This window comes from Oncorhynchus nerka, linkage group LG27 (assembly GCF_034236695.1).
Source record: "Oncorhynchus nerka isolate Pitt River linkage group LG27, Oner_Uvic_2.0, whole genome shotgun sequence".
Taxonomy (NCBI): domain Eukaryota; kingdom Metazoa; phylum Chordata; class Actinopteri; order Salmoniformes; family Salmonidae; genus Oncorhynchus; species Oncorhynchus nerka.
Genome location: NC_088422.1, coordinates 83,869,693 through 83,890,616, shown reverse-complemented (window position 1 = coordinate 83,890,616; position 20,924 = coordinate 83,869,693). Strand labels below are relative to the sequence as shown.

Sequence of the window (20,924 nt, the reverse complement as noted above, 5' to 3'; positions counted from 1 at the left end):
TTCTCTCTCCCTCTCCTTTCCTCTCTCCTTCTCCCTTTCTCTCTCCCTCTCCTTTCCTCTCTCCCTCTCCTTTCCTCTCTCCCTCTCCCTTTCTCTCTCCCTCTCCTTTCCTCTCTCCTTTCCCTTTCTCTCTCCTTCTCCCTTTCTCTCCCCCTCCATTTCTCTCTCCCTCTCCTTTCCTCTCTCTCTCTCCTTTCCTCTCTCCCTCTCCCTTTCTCTCTCCCTTTCCTTTCCTCTCTCCTTTTCTCTCTCCCTCTCCCTTTCTCTCTCCCTCTCCTGTCCTCTCTCCCTTTCCTTTCCTCTCTCCTTTCCTCTCTCCCTCTTCTTTCCTCTCTCCCTCTCCTTTCCTCTCTCCCTCTCCCTTTCTTCTCTCCTTCTCCCTTTCTCTCTCCCTCTCCTTTCCTCTCTCCCTTTCCTTTCCTCTCTCTCTCTCCTTTCCTCTCTCCCTCTCCCTCTCCTTTCCTCTCTCTCTCCCTCTCCCTTTCTCTCTCCCTCTCCTTTCCTCTCTCCCTTTCCTTTCCTCTCTCCCTTTCCTTTCCTCTCTCCCTCTCCCTTTCTCTCGCTCTCTCTCTCCTTCTTTCCTCTCTCTCTCCCTCTCCCTTTCTCTCTCTCTCTCCTTTCCTCTCTCCCTCTCCTTTTCTCTCTCCCTCTCCTTTCCTCTCCCCCTTTCCTTTCCTCTCTCTCTCTCTCTCTCTCTCTCTCCTCTCTCTCTCTCTCTCTCCCTTTGTCTCACTCTCCCTTTCTTTCTCTCTCTCTCTGACCATACAACCATGTCAAACTATGGATATAAATGGCGTATCGTGTGTGTGTGTGTGTGTGTGTGTGTGTGTGTGTGTGTGTGTGTGTGTGTGTGTGTGTGTGTATGTATGTATGTATGTACAGTATGTACAGTATGTGTGTATGTATGTATGTGTGTATGTATGTACAGTATGTATGTATGTTTGTATGTACAGTATGTACAGTATGTATGTATGTACAGTATGTATGTATGTATGTATGTATGTAGTATGTATGTATGTATGTATGTACAGTATGTATGTATGTATGTATGTATGTATGTATGTATGTATGTGTGTATGTATGTATGTATGTATGTATGTATGTATGTACAGTATGTACAGTATGTATGTATGTATGTACAGTATGTACAGTATGTATGTATGTACAGTATGTATGTATGTATGTATGTATGTATGTATGTATGTATGTATGTATGTATGTATGTATGTATGTATGTACATGTATGTATGTATGTATGTATGTATGTATGTATGTATGTATGTATGTATGTATGTACAGTATGTATGTATGTATGTATGTATGTATGTATGTATGTATGTGTATGTATGTATGTATGTATGTATGTATGTATGTATGTATGTATGTATGTATGTGTATGTATGTATGTATGTATGTATGTATGTATGTATGTATGTATGTATGTATGTATGTGTGTATGTATGTATGTATGTATGTATGTATGTATGTATGTATGTATGTATGTATGTAGTATGTATGTATGTATGTATGTATGTATGTATGTATGTATGTATGTATGTATGTATGTATGTATGTATGTATGTATGTATGTATGTATGTATGTATGTATGTATGTATGTATGTATGTATGTATGTATGTGTATGTATGTATGTATGTATGTATGTATGTATGTATGTGTATGTATGTATGTATGTATGTATGTATGTATGTATGTATGTATGTATGTATGTATGTATGTATGTATGTATGTATGTATGTATGTATGTACAGTGTATGTATGTATGTATGTATGTATGTATGTATTCGTATGCCCCCTTGTATGTATGTATGTAGTATGTATGTATGCCCCTTGAACTTTGCGACCTTTTGCCACATTTCAGGCTTCAAACATAAAGATATTTAAAAAAAATGAAATATCCAATAAATGTCGTTCCACTTCATGATTATGTCCCACTTGTTGATTCTTCACAAAAAAATACAGTTTTATATCTTTATGTTTGAAGCCTGAAATGTGGCAAAAGGTCGCAAAGTTCAAGGGGGCCGAATACTTTCGCAAGGCACTGTATGTATGTATGTATGTATGTACACTATATATACAAACGTATGTGGAAACCCCTTCAAATGAGTGGATTCTATTGTGTATAAAGGTGTATAAATCTCCATAGATAAACATTGGCAGTAGAATGGCCTTACTGAAGAGCTCAGTGACTTTCAACGTGGCACCGTCATAGGATGTCATTTTTCCAAAAAGTCAGTTTGTCACATTTCTGTGAAGAGGTTTACATGGCCGAGCAGCAGCACACAATGCCAAGCATCGGCAGGAGTGGTGTGAAGTTCGCCACCATTGGACTCTGGAGCAGTGGAAATGTGTTCTCTGGAGTGATGAATTCCACTTCACCATCTGGCAGTCCGACGGACAAATCTGGGTTTGGTGGATGCCAGGAGAACCGCACCTGCCCGAATGCATGGTGCCAACTGTTGAGGAAGGTCATTTCCTGTTTCAGCATGACAATGTCCCCATGCACAATACGAGGTCCATACAGAAATGGTTTGTCGAGATCGGTGTGGAAGAACTTGACTGGCCTGCACAGAGCCCTGACCTCAACCCCATCAAGCATCTTTGGGATGAATTGGAATGCCGACTGCGAGACAGGCCTAATCGCCCAACATCAGTGTTCAACCGCATAAATGCTCGTTGTTGAATGGAAGCAAGTCCCTGCAGCAATGTTCCAACATCTAGTGGAAAGCCTTCCCAGAAGAGTGGAGGCTGTTATAGCAGCAAAGGGGGGACCAACTCCATATTAATGGCCATGTATTTGGAATGAGATGTTGGACGAGCAGTATGTACAGTATGTATGTGTGTGCGTGTTTGAGTGTGCGTGTGTGCATGTGTTCCTCAGCTGAGTTCTAAGCCCAGTATCAGGGTGGGACAGTCTCTAGGGACAGACACACACACACACAGAACATACACACACAAACAGAACACACACACACATTGTACCCTGTGTCAGCTCTATCTGAGCAGGGGAAGGACCAAATCATTTCAGATAAACAGAGAGCTTCACCCCAGAACCAAATCTGTCCTGTCAGTTATCAGTAACCCTGACGGAAAGTAACAGAGGCAAGGGGACCATTTTAGAGTAAAGACGCAGCCCATCTGTGTGTGAGGAGGACAGCAATTAGTGTTCTGCTGTTAAACTAAATATTATCTTTACAAGGTCACTGCTACAACCTCCAGGGGTCACACTAGAGACAGAGACCTACGTACGTCTTGCATCTCCTCGTGTGTGTGTGTGTGTGTGTGTGTGTGTGTGTGTGTGTGTGTGTGTGTGTGTGTGTGTGTGTGTGTGTGTGTGCGTGTGTGTGTGTGTGTGTGTGTGTGTGTGTGTGTGTGTGTGTGCGTGCAAGCGTGTGTGTGTACATGTTTTCTAAGGAGTTATTTTTGTGTCATTAATATCAAGAAAAGCTTCTGAAATCAAGAGATCTTAGTGCTGCAAACAATAATGATATTGAAAGCAAAACATAAATCCAAAAGTATCATTTTTAAATACGCACACAAATGAATTGTAAATGAATGCAATAGTTTTAAATGAAACATTTTCAATAAAAACTTGATCGTGATCAAATGCCTCCCTCTTCGCCTACAATCATTTTTCTGCCGTTTCAAGTTTGGCACATTCCAACAGCACCCCACCCTGCATCCCACTGATGGTTTGCCTCTGGAGCTAAACAGGGTTGGTCCTGGTTGGTCCCTGGATGGGAGACCAGATGTTACTGGAAGTGGTGCTGGAGGCCAGTAGGGCCACCCTTCCCTCTAGTCTTTCTCTGTGTCATTAAACATCCCACCTATCAAAACATCAAGTGGAGATAATACTCCAAAACTGGTTGACCAATAAGGATGCATCAACTCTGCTGCCCTCTAAACCCCACCTACATGGAATGGATTTATATAGAGCCTTTATACTTACTGAAGTACGTTCTGTTTTTTATGTCTTGCTTTCAATATCATTATCTTTATTTGCAATAGTAACTCCATAGTTTTTTGCCAGAGTTCAGAGCACACCAGGACGCTGGTGGGGGCAACCAACAGCAAACATCCAATAGACCTGGACATTTTCCAGACCTCAGTCTTTCAGCAGATGTGGAAAATAACCGTCATTTAGGAACACAGCGTGACAGGCTCAGTGTTCAACAACAAACCATGTTCTGGACAATAAAACACACTGTTGTGTATGAAGCAAACATGTCACGCTGTCAACACTGTCAGCTGTCCTCATTCTGAGAACATGTCACGCTGTCAACACTGTCAGCTGTCCTCATTCTGAGAACATGTCACGCTGTCAACACTGTCAGCTGTCCTCATTCTGAGAACATGTCACACTATCAACACTGTCAGCTGTCCTCATTCTGAGAACATGTCACGCTATCAACACTGTCAGCTGTCCTCATTCTGAGAACATGTCAATTCTGACAGACAGACAGACAGACAGACAGACAGACAGACAGACAGACAGACAGACAGACAGACAGACAGACAGACAGACAGACAGACAGACAGACAGACAGTGAACTGTAATCCTACCTCTCTCACACTGTGCCCCCGTGAAGCCGTAGGTACAAACACAGCGGTTAGGAGCCACACACCGTCCTCCATTCTGACAACCTGTCTCACACACCGCTGCATGGAAGAGAGAAAGACAGAAATACACCAAAGATCTCAGGATCCCACCTATAGTGTTTATACAGTGTTATTGGTTGTATATTGGTTGTAAAGTGGTCGTATAATGGTTGTATTGTGTGTATATAGCGGTTCTTACGTTGGCCGCAGTGGTTTCCCACGTATCCTTTCTGACACTGGCAGTGGTCATCAGCACAGCTCCCACCGTTCATACAGCGGATGTTACAGTTTTGGACTGGTGGGGGTTGGGAGGGAGGGAGGGAGGAGAGAGAGAGAGAGAGAGAGAGAGAGAGAGAGAGAGAGAGAGGAGAGAGAGAGAGAGAGAGAGAGAGAGAGAGAGAGAGAGAGAGAGAGAGAGAGAGAGAGAGAGAGAGAGAGAGAGAGAGGGAGGGAGGGAGGGATGAGAGAGAGAGAGAGAGAGAGACAGAGAGAGAGAGAGAGAGAGAGGGAGAGAGAGAGAGGGAGAGAGAGAGGGAGGGAGGGAGGGAGGAGAGAGAGAGAGAGAGAGAGAGAGAGAGAGAGAGAGAGGGAGAGGGAGGGAGACAGAGAGGGAGAGAGAGAGAGAGAGAGAGAGAGAGAGAGAGAGAGAGAGAGAGAGAGAGAAAGCTTACAACACAAACACAAACACACAGATAGGGCTACACTTTCAGTACAAACGCACCAAAATTCCCTCCGAATTGTGTTTAACATAAATCCCATTCAGATATAATATTCGCTCAAATTGATTGTGTGAAAACAGATGAGCACACGGCCCAACACTGCTCTGAGCTGCTCTACTCAACGCTGCAACAAGGATTAGTAGATGTTGACAATGGAACTCTTCCAACACACACACCCATTCTGCCCTGAGACTGAACAATCAGCTTCACAGTTCAGCTGCTATTCAAGGGAGAGCAGCACGGCAAAATAGATCAATTCTTCATGAGCTCTGTGCTGTACTGTATGGTGGGTTGTTTTTGGAGAGTTATGTTAAGTTTTGGTGGAGTGTCGTTGCACATTTTAGATTCTGTGCAGCTAGTCTTTTCAGTAGGCAAGAAACAGGAGAACACTTTTTGAAACAGAGTGAAACAGGGAGGTACTACCTGAACCTGTTCAATAAGAAAGGCTCACTTTAATTTCTCTGTTTCAAAGTATTTTTTTACGGTGTGCCCTACTGAACACCACCCTGCTCCCAGCACACACACTCTAACACGACCAGGGAGGGAGAACCCTGAGACAGGATATAACATCATCCAATAGTCATGGTAGAAACCACAAAACAATCTGCACTGTAGCAATCACTGCCAAAACAACAGCCTCCCTCCTCCCTCCATCCCTCCTTCCCACCCACCCTCCCTCCTAGTCCATGAGCTCTAACAGCCTCCCTCCCTCCTTCCCACCCACCCTCCCTCCTAGTCCATGAGCTCTAGCAGCCTCCCTCCTCCCTCCCTCCTTCCCACCCACCCTCCCTCCTAGTCCATCAGCTCTAACAGCCTCCCTCCTCCCTCCCTCCTTCCCACCCACCCTCCCTCCTAGTCCATCAGCTCTAACAGCCTCCCTCCTAGTCCATCAGCTCTAACAGCCTCCCTCCTCCCTCCCTCCTTCCCACCCACCCTCCCACCTAGTCCATCAGATCTAACAGCCTCCCTCCTCCCTCCATCCTTCCCACCCACCCTACCTCCTAGTCCATCAGCTCTAACAGCCTCCCTCCTAGTCCATCAGCTCTAACAGCCTCCCTCCTAGTCCATCGGCTCTAACAGCCTCCCTCCTAGTCCATCGGCTCTAACAGCCTCCCTCCTAGTCCATCGGCTCTAACAGCCTCCCTCCTAGTCCATCGGCTCTAACAGCCTCCCTCCTAGTCCATCGGCTCTAACAGCCTCCCTCCTAGTCCATCGGCTCTAACAGCCTCCCTCCTAGTCCATCGGCTCTAACAGCCTCCCTCCTAGTCCATCGGCTCTAACAGCCTCCCTCCTAGTCCATCGGCTCTAACAGCCTCCCTCCTAGTCCATCAGCTCTAACAGCCCAGCCCTGCAGCTCTCTAACTCTATAACTCTGTAACTCTGAATCTCAGTTCTCCAGAGAAGGAAACAGAACAGATTTCTGCATCTGAGTTCTCTGTTTCACACCTCTCAACACCAGACATTGTTTATGCTGCCCTGTGGGAAAAATATTACCAATATGACGGTTCCCATGTTGCAGACTTCAGTGATGTCTTTTTTAAATCCACAGAGGAGAGTTAGAGGGAAGCAGGGGGATGGGGCGTGGTGGACCTAGACTTGGCTGACTGGGTCCACATTTCTCATACATGGATCTAGAATATCTATTATCTGTTTCATATGTTGAAGTCCTTGTTAGTAAAGGCAGTGAAAGGCCTTTGAAATGGAAGAATGGACACCAGGCTAAAGTAAGGTGGTGATAGACTACAGTCAGATGTGGGCTGGGGTGTGGTGGGCCTGGGGATAAGGCTGTTCCTTCCTAAACACAGTTCACATTTATCTGGCTCATACAGGGAAACTAAGGGCTGGATTCATTCAGTAGATCAGCGTTATAGCTGCTTTTGCAGAGACCACATTCTCAGTAAACGCTCTATATGTCATCTCAATCAAAAATGACCTTCACATTTCAACCGCACTACAATGCAGATGTTCGGCGCTACGGACTGAATCCAGCCCTAAAGTCCCTGTAAAGCAGTGTTCTATCTGAATGTGTAGAGATACGGTTGATAGACACTGTTGTACATCATTCTAGCTTATTGTTCTGCTCTGGTGTTGGTCTGACAGTACCTGACATGGATCCACAAGAAGGAGAGATGGATCCGGTGGGACAGGTACACATGTTGGGTCTGGAGCAGAACCCGTCTCCACACGAGCTCCGACAGATAGCTGCAGAGGACCAGAGAGACAACACATGTCAGTACAACACACACACCTCAGAACCACACACAGTCTGCATGGATCTATAAACACAGTCATCTGAGTTGATTATGAGGAGGAGAGATTCTCCTAATCTTACAGGACAGCACATTCAAATGTTATGCCCATAGGGCCTAGAGTTTGTGCAGGTCAGGTTACCTGGTTAGGAAAAACTCTGGTCCCTCTAGTCTACAATAGAAGGGTTTTTATTGGCTGTCACTAGCTTCTCCCCCTTCTGTCTCTCACTGTAGAGTTGACCATCCCAGCTAACCAGAAGAGAGACCTCATCAGGAGCTTTCATTTCAAACATACAAATCCTGTTGGCCAAATATGTCTGTTCTGTTGCTCAGCCCTCATCATGGCTGGTATGGGGTTTAGTACTGTAATACTGGAGTCCATCTGGTAGGACTGTGGTGCTGCTATTTTCTACCCAGAATTCACTATTTTTGAGTGGTCATACAGTACAGACTTAACGACTGTATTCAGGCAGGCAGCCTGGAGCTGGTACACCCACCCCCGATCCCTCCTGCTACCATAGCAACCCCCCCCCCCAGCCCAGTCAGGTAGAGGGAGGCAGGCAGCCTGGAGCTGGTACACCCACCCCGATCCCTCCTGCTACCATAGCAACCCCCCCCCTCCTCCAGCCCAGTCAGGTAGAGGGAGGCAGGCAGCCTGGAGCTGGTACACCCACCCCGATCCACCCCCGATCCCTCATGCTACCATAGCAACCCCCCCAGCCCAGTCAGGTAGAGGGAGGCAGGCAGCCTGGAGCTGGTACATACACCCACCCCGATCCACCCCCGATCCCTCCTGCTACCATAGCAACCCCCCCCAGCCCAGTCAGGTAGAGGGAGGCAGGGAGCATGGGGAGAGTGATCCTGTGTCCCAAGACTCCACTGCTAAACAATGTCATTAGAGGCAGGCAGGCAGGCAGGCAGGCAGGCAGGCAGGCAGGCCGCAATCACAATCCCAATCACACAGTCCTGTGCAACCCACCACCCTGCTACGGGCTTCCTGAACCCAACTCTGATACAAGTTCCCTGCTTTCCCGAGAGAGAGAGAGAGAGAGAGAGAGAGAGAGAGAGAGAGAGAGAGAGATGAGATGCCTGCTACTCTCTGGCCAGGGCAAAATAACATCTCAGAGAGTAGACCCATTCAGACTCAGGAGACAAACTGACATCACCTTTCATTTGACTGAAGTATCACTTCACTGTTTCACTTATCTGATCTGAACAGTTCAGGCTCACTTTAACCCTGGCATTATAGCATATCATGTTGGTCCCACGCACATACTGTATAGTAAGTAGCCTACGGACTGGGGTCATTGGCAGCTTGAGGGTTAAACACCTTCAGTACGTTTTGATTTCCAGTCTTATCAGAGTATGACGGGATAGTTAAGTCTTAATGAGTTAGTTATCTCAGAGCCATGCTGTGTCTGGCTAAGCTAATTGGACAAACAGCACTAGCTGCCCATAGAGAGAGCTGGGCCGCCTCCCTACTGCGCCACAGGACATTGTGGGCCAGGACCACAGCGTTCTGGAACAGGACCGGGTTTGGGCCCGCCCACCAGCCTGGCTCAGACACAAACACACTAACCGCATAGTGTTACAAGCACTCATCATACTATACTCAACACTACACAGTACACCCTGCCTTACCTTCACAGACATATTACTATGAGACAGTCAGTACACCCTGCCTTACCTTCACAGACATAGTACTACGAGACAGTCAGTACACCCTGCCTTACCTTCACATACATATTACTATGAGACAGTCAGTACACCCTGCCTTACCTTCACAGACATATTACTATGAGACAGTCAGTACACCCTGCCTTACCTTCACAGACATAGTACTACGAGACAGTCAGTACACCCTGCCTTACCTTCACAGACATATTACTATGAGACAGTCAGTACACCCTGCCTTACCTTCACAGACATATTACTATGAGACAGTCAGTACACCCTGCCTTACCTTCACAGACATATTACTATGAGACAGTCAGTACACCCTGCCTTACCTTCACAGACATATTACTATGAGACAGTCAGTACACCCTGCCTTACCTTCACAGACATATTACTATGAGACAGTCAGTACACCCTGCCTTACCTTCACAGACATATTACTATGAGACAGTCAGTACACCCTGCCTTACCTACACAGACATATTACTATAACACATGCACAATATGTTAGGCTTCCCAAGAACACATTTGCCCATATACATGAACTACAAGCAGCACAGAACAAATAGTAATATACAGAAGCATTGGGTTTAGAAAAGCATGGTGTGTAGATAAGAGACAGTAGACAGAAAACAGACAGAGAGAGACTCACGGACGATGCACTGGTTGCCCCCTGTCAGAGTCTTCCATCCTGGACAGCAGTAGGAGTTGAAACGAGAGCCACACACATTGGGCCTGCGGAAGAGGAGAGACAGACACACAGTATCACTGGTTAAACACTTTCTGGAGCCCACACGCACCTCATTCTACAACCATGGTCCTGTCTGGAGACCCCCTGGTTAAACACTTTCTGGAGCCCACACGCACCTCATTCTACAACCATGGTCCTGTCTGGAGACCCCCTGGTTAAACACTTTCTGGAGCCCACACGCACCTCATTCTACAACCATGGTCCTGTCTGGAGATACCCTGGTTAAACACTTTCTGGAGCCCACACGCACCTCATTCTACAACCATGGTTCTGCCTGGAGACCCCCTGGTTAAACACTTTCTGGAGCCCACACACACCTCATTCTACAACCATGGTCCTGTCTGGAGACCCCCTGGAGACAGACACACAGTATCACTGGTTAAACACTTTCTGGAGCCCACACACACCTCATTCTACAACCATGGTCCTGTCTGGAGACCCCCTGGAGACAGACACACAGTATCACTGGTTAAACACTTTCTGGAGCCCACACGCACCTCATTCTACAACCATGGTCCTGTCTAGAGACCCCCTGGTTAAACACTTTCTGGAGCCCACACACACCTCATTCTACAACCATGGTTCTGCCTGGAGACCCCCTGGTTAAACACTTTCTGGAGCCCACACACACCTCATTCTACAACCATGGTCCTGTCTGGAGACCCCCTGGTTAAACACTTTCTGGAGCCCACATGCACCTCATTCTACAACCATGGTCCTGTCTGGAGACCCCCTGGAGACAGACACACAGTATCACTGGTTAAACACTTTCTGGAGCCCACACACACCTCATTCTACAACCATGGTCCTGTCTGGAGACCCCCTGGTTAAACAATTTCTGGAGCTCACACGCACCTCATTCTACAACCATGGTCCTGTCTGGAGACCCCCTGGTTAAACACTTTCTGGAGCCCACACACACCTCATTCTACAACCATGGTCCTGTCTGGAGACCCCCTGGTTAAACACTTTCTGGAGCCCACACGCACCTCATTCTACAACCATGGTCCTGTCTGGAGACCCCCTGGTTAAACACTTTCTGGAGCCCACACGCACCTCATTCTACAACCATGGTTCTGCCTGGAGACCCCCTGGTTAAACACTTTCTGGAGCCCACACGCACCTCATTCTACAATCATGGTCCTGTCTGGAGACCCCCTGGAGACAGACACACAGTATCACTGGTTAAACACTTTCTGGAGCCCACACACACCTCATTCTACAACCATGGTCCTGTCTGGAGACCCCCTGCAGACAGATACACAGTCCCCTTCCCGATTTCAGAGTTTGACTGTTGTGTAATAGGAAGAAAGGTTTCACACAGCATAGCACACTTTCAGACTGTGTCTGTTGCAACCACAGACTGTTTAGTACATCATGGGTTGCAACACTCTGTGACTGGGCTCCATCTAGTGACTGTAATGCTAGCGGGGAAACAGCACAACACAGTGGCCTGTATGCTGAACTGCAGTACCTGATCCTTCACTGGTGAGAGTTAAAAGTGTCGCTCTGCCTGTATGGAGAACGGTTCTGATGAATTAACTCACAATAAACACTAAACACACTTCAAACAACCATAGCTTGTGAGCCCTGGAGATTAGGCATTGATCCATCTATGACAGTATCAGCTGTCTACAGTCATGATATACACACAAATGCGCACACACACGCACACAAACACATAGATGCACACACGCTCACACACGCTCACACGCACACTCACACGCACACACACACACACACACACACACACACACACACACACACACACACACACACACACACACACACACACACACACACACACACACACACACACACCACCTCTCAAGCAGTGACCCACTGTGTACAGCTGCTGATGTGCTTTAAAAAGCAGGGTGTGGTGTTTAGGACTAGAGAAAATATTAAACTGCTTCTCTCTCTCCATCCCTCCCTTCTTCTCTCTCTCTCCCCTCTCTCTCTCTCTCTCTCTCTCTCTCTCTCTATCCCTCCCTCCTCTCTCCTCTCTCTCCATCCCTCCCTCCTTCTCTCTCCCCTCTATCTCTCTCTAACTCTCCCTCTCTAACTCTCCCTCTCTCTCTACCCCTCTCTCTAACTCTCCCTCTCTCTAACTCCCCCCCTCTCTCCCTCTCTTTTCTCTCTCTCAGTCCAGCAGGCATTCCGACAGCCCCACACCGCCAATGGGCTCCTTTGTTTGGATATAATTTATTGTTGCAGCCGACAGGAATGTGATATTCTTGCCAGTATTTAATGACTAAACTTTCATCCTAACTTCCCATCACAGAGAATCTCACCTGTTGAGGTCCAGCGATGGCATTCTCAACAAATTAACAAAAGGAAAATGTTAAACTCTCCTGTGACCTTGTCTTCAGTAATGACCACTGACTAGTAGACCACAGCAGTAGGTCTACAGTGGTAGTAATGACCACTGACTAGTAGACCACAGCAGTAGGTCTACAGAGGTAGTAATGGCCTGACTAGTAGACCAAAGCAGTAGGTCTACAGAGGTAGTAATGGCCTAACTAATAGACCACAGCAGTAGGTCTACAGAGGTAGTAATGGCCTGACTAGTAGACCACAGCAGTAGGTCTACAGAGGTAGTAATGGCCTGACTAGTAGACCACAGCAGTAGGTCTACAGAGGTAGTAATGACCACTGACTAGTAGACCACAGCAGTAGGTCTACAGAGGTAGTAATGACCACTGACTAGTAGACAACAGCAGTAGGTGTACAGAGGTAGTAATGACCACTGACTAGTAGACCACAGCAGTAGGTCTACAGAGATAGTAATGACCTGACTAGTAGACCACAGCAGTAGGTCTACAGAGGTAGTAATGACCACTGACTAGTAGACCACAGCAGTAGGTCTGCAGAGGTAGTAATGACCACTGACTAGTAGACCACAGCAGTAGGTCTACAGAGGTAGTAACGACCTAACTAATAGACCACAGCAGTAGGTCTACAGAGGTAGTAATGACCACTGACTAGTAGACCACAGCAGTAGGTCTACAGAGGTAGTAAAGACCACTGACTAGTAGACCACAGCAGTAGACCTACAGAGGTAGTAATGACCTGACTAGTAGACCACAGCAGTAGACCTACAGAGGTAGTAATGACCACTGACTAGTAGACCACAGCAGTAGACCTACAGAGGTAGTAATGACCTGACTAGTAGACCACAGCAGTAGACCTACAGAGGTAGTAATGACCTGACTAGAAGACCACAGCAGTAGACCTACAGAGGTAGTAATGACCACTGACTAGTAGACCACAGCAGTAGGTCTACAGAGGTAGTAATGACCACTGACTAGTAGACCACAGCAGTAGACCTACAGAGGTAGTAATGCCCACTGACTAGTAGACCACAGCAGTAGATCTACAGAGGCAGTAATGACCTCTGACTAGTAGACCACAGCAGTAGGTCTACAGAGGTAGTAATGACCACTGACTAGTAGACCACAGCAGTAGACCTACAGAGGTAGTAATGACCTAACTAATAGACCACAGCAGTAGGCCTACAGTGGTAGTAATGACCTAACTAATAGACCACAGCAGTAGACCTACAGTGGTAGTAATGACCTGACTAATAGACCACAGCAGTAGGCCTACAGAGGTAGTAATGACCTGACTAATAGACCACAGCAGTAGGACCACCAGAGGTAGTAATGACCTGACTAGTAGACCACAGCAGTAGGCCTACAGAGGTAGTAATGACCTAACTAATAGACCACAGCAGTAGACCTACAGAGGTAGTAATGACCTAACTAATAGACCACAGCAGTAGGCCTACAGTGGTAGTAATGACCTAACTAATAGACCACAGCAGTAGACCTACAGTGGTAGTAATGACCTGACTAGTAGACCACAGCAGTAGGCCTACAGAGGTAGTAATGACCTGACTAATAGACCACAGCAGTAGGCCTACAGAGGTAGTAATGACCTGACTAATAGACCACAGCAGTAGGTCTACAGAGGTAGTAATGACCACTGACTAGTAGACCACAGCAGTAGGACCTACAGAGGTAGTAATTACCTAACTAATAGACCACAGCAGTAGACCTACAGAGGTAGTAATGACCTGACTAGTAGACCACAGCAGTAGGTCTACAGAGGTAGTAATGACCTGACTAGTAGACCACAGCAGTAGACCTACAGAGGTAGTAATGACCACTGACTAGTATATCACAGCAGTAGGCCTACAGTGGTAGTAATGACCTGACTAATAGACCACATCAGTAGGACCTACAGAGGTAGTAATTACCTAACTACTAGACCACAGCAGTAGACCTACAGAGGTAGTAATGACCTGACCAGTAGACCACAGCAGTAGACCTACAGAGGTAGTAATGACCACTGACTATAGATCACAGCAGTAGGCCTACAGTGGTAGTAATGACCTGACTAGTAGACCACAGCAGTAGGCCTACAGTGGTAGTAATGACCTGACTAATAGACCACAGCAGTAGGCCTACAGAGGTAGTAATGACCTAACTAATAGACCACAGCAGTAGGCCTACAGTGGTAGTAATGACCTAACTAATAGACCACAGCAGTAGGCCTACAGTGGTAGTAATGACCTAACTAATAGACCACAGCAGTAGACCTACAGTGGTAGTAATGACCTGACTAATAGACCACAGCAGTAGGTCTACAGAGGTAGTAATGACCACTGACTAGTAGACCACAGCAGTAGGACCACAGAGGTAGTAATGACCTGACTAGTATATCACAGCAGTAGGCCTACAGAGGTAGTAATGACCTGACCAGTAGACCACAGCAGTAGCCCTACAGAGGTAGTAATGACCTGACTAGTATATCACAGCAGTAGACCTACAGAGGTAGTAATGACCACTGACTAGTAGACCACAGCAGTAGGTCTACAGAGGTAGTAATGACCACTGACTAGTAGACCACAGCAGTAGACCTACAGAGGTAGTAATGCCCACTGACTAGTAGACCACAGCAGTAGATCTACAGAGGCAGTAATGACCTCTGACTAGTAGACCACAGCAGTAGGTCTACAGAGGTAGTAATGACCACTGACTAGTAGACCACAGCAGTAGACCTACAGAGGTAGTAATGACCTAACTAATAGACCACAGCAGTAGGCCTACAGTGGTAGTAATGACCTAACTAATAGACCACAGCAGTAGACCTACAGTGGTAGTAATGACCTGACTAATAGACCACAGCAGTAGGCCTACAGAGGTAGTAATGACCTGACTAATAGACCACAGCAGTAGGACCACCAGAGGTAGTAATGACCTGACTAATAGACCACAGCAGTAGGCCTACAGTGGTAGTAATGACCTAACTAATAGACCACAGCAGTAGGACCACCAGAGGTAGTAATGACCTGACTAATAGACCACAGCAGTAGGCCTACAGTGGTAGTAATGACCTAACTAATAGACCACAGCAGTAGACCTACAGTGGTAGTAATGACCTGACTAGTAGACCACAGCAGTAGGCCTACAGAGGTAGTAATGACCTAACTAATAGACCACAGCAGTAGACCTACAGAGGTAGTAATGACCTAACTAATAGACCACAGCAGTAGGCCTACAGTGGTAGTAATGACCTAACTAATAGACCACAGCAGTAGACCTACAGTGGTAGTAATGACCTGACTAGTAGACCACAGCAGTAGGCCTACAGAGGTAGTAATGACCTGACTAATAGACCACAGCAGTAGGCCTACAGAGGTAGTAATGACCTGACTAATAGACCACAGCAGTAGGTCTACAGAGGTAGTAATGACCACTGACTAGTAGACCACAGCAGTAGGACCTACAGAGGTAGTAATTACCTAACTAATAGACCACAGCAGTAGACCTACAGAGGTAGTAATGACCTGACTAGTAGACCACAGCAGTAGGTCTACAGAGGTAGTAATGACCTGACTAGTAGACCACAGCAGTAGACCTACAGAGGTAGTAATGACCACTGACTAGTATATCACAGCAGTAGGCCTACAGTGGTAGTAATGACCTGACTAATAGACCACATCAGTAGGACCTACAGAGGTAGTAATTACCTAACTACTAGACCACAGCAGTAGACCTACAGAGGTAGTAATGACCTGACCAGTAGACCACAGCAGTAGACCTACAGAGGTAGTAATGACCACTGACTAGTATATCACAGCAGTAGGCCTACAGTGGTAGTAATGACCTGACTAGTAGACCACAGCAGTAGGCCTACAGTGGTAGTAATGACCTGACTAATAGACCACAGCAGTAGGCCTACAGAGGTAGTAATGACCTAACTAATAGACCACAGCAGTAGGCCTACAGTGGTAGTAATGACCTAACTAATAGACCACAGCAGTAGACCTACAGTGGTAGTAATGACCTGACTAATAGACCACAGCAGTAGGTCTACAGAGGTAGTAATGACCACTGACTAGTAGACCACAGCAGTAGGACCACAGAGGTAGTAATGACCTGACTAGTATATCACAGCAGTAGGCCTACAGAGGTAGTAATGACCTGACCAGTAGACCACAGCAGTAGCCCTACAGAGGTAGTAATGACCTGACTAGTATATCACAGCAGTAGGCCTACAGAGGTAGTAATGACCTGACCAGTAGACCACAGCAGTAGACCTACAGAGGTAGTAATGACCTGACTAGTAGACCACAGCAGTAGGACCTACAGTGGTAGTAATGACCTGACTAGTAGACCACAGCAGTAGACCTACAGAGGTAGTAATGACCTGACTAGTAGACCACAGCAGTAGACCTACAGAGGTAGTAATGACCTGACTAATAGACCACAGCAGTAGGACCTACAGTGGTAGTAATGACCTGACTAGTAGACCACAGCAGTAGGGCCTACCTGACTAGTAGACCACAGCAGTAGACCTACAGAAGTAGTAATGACCTAACTAATAGACCACAGCAGTAGGCCTACAGTGGTAGTAATGACCTAACTAATAGACCACAGCAGTAGACCTACAGTGGTAGTAATGACCTGACTAGTAGACCACAGCAGTAGGCCTACAGAGGTAGTAATGACCTGACTAATAGACCACAGCAGTAGGCCTACAGAGGTAGTAATGACCTGACTAATAGACCACAGCAGTAGGTCTACAGAGGTAGTAATGACCACTGACTAGTAGACCACAGCAGTAGGACCTACAGAGGTAGTAATTACCTAACTAATAGACCACAGCAGTAGACCTACAGAGGTAGTAATGACCTGACTAGTAGACCACAGCAGTAGGTCTACAGAGGTAGTAATGACCTGACTAGTAGACCACAGCAGTAGACCTACAGAGGTAGTAATGACCACTGACTAGTATATCACAGCAGTAGGCCTACAGTGGTAGTAATGACCTGACTAATAGACCACATCAGTAGGACCTACAGAGGTAGTAATTACCTAACTACTAGACCACAGCAGTAGACCTACAGAGGTAGTAATGACCTGACCAGTAGACCACAGCAGTAGACCTACAGAGGTAGTAATGACCACTGACTAGTATATCACAGCAGTAGGCCTACAGTGGTAGTAATGACCTGACTAGTAGACCACAGCAGTAGGCCTACAGAGGTAGTAATGACCTGACTAGTATATCACAGCAGTAGGCCTACAGAGGTAGTAATGACCTGACCAGTAGACCACAGCAGTAGACCTACAGAGGTAGTAATGACCTGACTAGTAGACCACAGCAGTAGGACCTACAGTGGTAGTAATGACCTGACTAGTAGACCACAGCAGTAGACCTACAGAGGTAGTAATGACCTGACTAGTAGACCACAGCAGTAGACCTACAGAGGTAGTAATGACCTGACTAATAGACCACAGCAGTAGGACCTACAGTGGTAGTAATGACCTGACTAGTATACCACAGCAGTAGGGCCTACCTGACTAGTAGACCACAGCAGTAGACCACAGCAGTAGGGCCTACCTGACTAGTAGACCACAGCAGTAGACCTACAGAAGTAGTAATGACCTGACTAATAGACCACAGCAGTAGACCTACAGAGGTAGTAATGACCTGACTAATAGACCACAGCAGTAGGACCTACAGTGGTAGTAATGACCTGACTAATAGACCACAGCAGTAGGACCTACAGTGGTAGTAATTACCTGACTAGTAGACCACAGCAGTAGGACCTACCTGACTAGTAGACCACAGCAGTAGACCTACAGAGGTAGTAATGACCTGACTAATAGACCACAGCAGTAGACCTACAGAGGTAGTAATGACCTGACTAATAGACCACAGCAGTAGGACCTACAGTGGTAGTAATGACCTGACTAATAGACCACAGCAGTAGGACCTACAGTGGTAGTAATGACCTGACTAGTAGACCACAGCAGTAGGGCCTACCTGACTAGTAGACCACAGCAGTAGGACCTACCTGACTAGTAGACCACAGCAGTAGGACCTACCTGACTAGTAGACCACAGCAGTAGGACCTACCTGACTAGTAGACCACAGCAGTAGGACCTACCTGACTAGTAGACCACAGCAGTAGGACCTACCTGACTAGTAGACCACAGCAGTAGACCTACAGTGGTAGTAATGACCTGACTAATAGACCACAGCAGTAGGACCTACAGAGGTAGTAATGACCTGACTAGTAGACCACAGCAGTAGGACCTACCTGACTAGTAGACCACAGCAGTAGACCTACAGAGGTAGTAATCACCTGACTAGTATACTAGATTCGTATTGAACATGCACTAGTGAGGGAGAATGAGGATGTTTATAATCCTGTAGATGATAGATTAAGTAAGCAACTAACTTCTCCCTCATCAATACAGAGTGATATATAATGTACAACTACATGACACTGTGACAGGTTAACTACCTACAGAACACATATGTTTAAAACGTGTGCACTATAATGATGTAGTAATGACAGACAATTAGTAACAACTTCATTAGACTATGCCTACAAGGTGTAAATGAAGGTAAGGTGCTGGTGACTGTCTCATAAGGGATACGTGATAATAGATCGAGCCATTGCCTACCCTTTGAGGACGTCTGTTCCTCCTCCCCTCCGCTTGGCCCGACTGGCTCTGGGTTGGGTCGGAGTCTGCCTGGCCGGCTCGCTGTCTACAGTTAATAACGGCAAAGACACCAGCTCGCCTTCGGTAAGTCTAGCTTCTCCTCCGGTTCCCCCAGCCTGCCCAGCCTGCTCAGCCTCAGCCCCGCCAGGCTCCGTCCACAGCGACAGGACCGCCACCAGACCCACCGCCAGCCTCACCAGCCGCCCCCGACACATTGCCACAGGCCTGGTGATCTTCTCACAAGTTCACAATAACTCCACTTTTTGGTTTAAAAAAAACTGTTGTCTTTTCGGTTTTAAGTCGCGCTTCTCCTAAATCCAACCGGGGCTCAGGGAAATAGTCCCGAGTCAAGCTGGGGAAAAAAATCAGAATGTTTTTCAGAAACAAGCAGAGAAATGTGCAGCGCAGAAGATGCTGCAATTTGGGGAAAAATAACTGGGCTATGATACTTTTCTATAGACACTACGACTGTCTGCACGGAATGCATCTCTGGCAGATGTTGAGGTTACAGACGAAGTATCTAACAATAATTTGTATAAATAATGCAAATAGTCCAATAAGAACACAAGTGGTACTTCAAGTTTGTTTTAATTCAAATCTAAAAGCATTGTGCAATTAATTGCGCAGGAGAAAATGCCTACCTTCTCTCCACAGCTGGAGACAGTCGTCAAAGCAGAGCAGGCGCTGTACCCCACGTACTTGCTGTTCCAGAATAAACGACTTCAAGAAAAGAAGAAGAATAATGGAAAATAACCTCCAATGACAAAATCAAATTGTCAATAGTCTAGCAATGTGTTCTCTCTTTATTAAATCCGACACATCCGAGATGATCAGGATGCCTTGATTCTGTATGTCGTGATCAGAGGCGTTGAGACATTCTACACTATAGGTGGAGAGAGGCGTTGAGACATTCTACAGTAGCCGTGTGGAGAAGATAAGTCTTCTTCCCTCTCCTTCTCTCCTGCTCTCTTTCTCTCCCTGTCTCTCACACAGCCAAACTCACTCACTCCCCATCCCTGCCCTCCTCAACTTTCCCCAAAAGTGTTTTGTCCTCTCGCGATACATACATTCCAGTCAAACAAGGGTCCACTACTGGTACAGTTAGAAACACAACGTTAATGTTAAAGCGCCATAGCGAGAGGGTGAGACACTTCATACAGCATTAGCACTTAGAGGTTTGTTAGAATAATGTTAAGAGTAAAGACACCTACTTTGTTTTCAGCAGGTAAGATAGGCCTATGTGATTGTGATAGAGCAAAACTCATCCATGATATTTAAAGCACAGTGTAACCAGGACAAGCCTAATCTCAGAACACATACCTTACATTTTGGTAATTACAATTTATGTTACATAGTCTGTCCACTGTGCAAGCTTTACACTGCGTAAATGTAATGACAATATTGAGTAAAACCACAGAAGACAGTTTTTACAAACAGTGTGGAGGTGGAAGGTGGTCATGTGAGCAGGTTGAAAACCATTTGGAACTGATTGGAATCATTTGGGACTGTTCAGAATGAACAGGACCTTTTGCAATGTGTTCTGAGACTCCACCACTCAGAGGTGATATCAATATGCTCTTTAATTAAACATCTCAACAACCCAGCCCACAAGTCTCTTTCTCTCTCTCTCTCTCTGTGTCCCTCTCTCTCTCTTTCTCTACAGCAAAGTGTATCAGGGAAGGTCAGAGCCTTTGTGTGTGTGTGTGTGTGTGTGTGTGTGTGTGTGTGTGTGTGTGTGTGTGTGTGTGTGTGTGTGTGTGTGTGTGTGTGTGTGTGTGTGTGTGTGTGTGTGTGTGTGTGTGTGTGTGTGCGTGTGTGCGCGTGCTTGCGAGCTTCTGTGTTCTGGAGGAGAGAGGGATGCTTATCCAGCCAGTGGTTGTGGC

At 46.5% G+C, this 20,924-nt stretch overlaps 1 protein-coding gene across 3 annotated transcripts in view; it reads right to left on the bottom strand.

Annotated features, from left to right (window-relative positions):
* fbn1 (fibrillin 1) overlaps positions 1-20,026 on the bottom strand; it is a 183,306-nt gene extending 163,280 nt beyond the window's left edge. The window contains exons 1-6 of one of the 3 annotated variants that reach the window (XM_065012133.1): positions 19,683-20,026; positions 19,003-19,393; positions 9,917-9,999; positions 7,442-7,540; positions 4,819-4,914; positions 4,584-4,679 (exon numbers count right to left, since the gene is read on the bottom strand). In XM_065012133.1, coding sequence (XP_064868205.1) covers positions 4,584-4,679; positions 4,819-4,914; positions 7,442-7,540; positions 9,917-9,999; positions 19,003-19,256 — 628 coding nt within the window. In that variant the 5' untranslated portion in view covers positions 19,257-19,393; positions 19,683-20,026. The remainder of the gene's footprint in view (positions 1-4,583; positions 4,680-4,818; positions 4,915-7,441; positions 7,541-9,916; positions 10,000-19,002; positions 19,394-19,682) is intronic. The other 2 variants (XM_065012132.1, XM_065012131.1) reach the window with 2 other exon arrangements.
* Between the last annotated feature and the right edge of the window lie 898 nt (positions 20,027-20,924).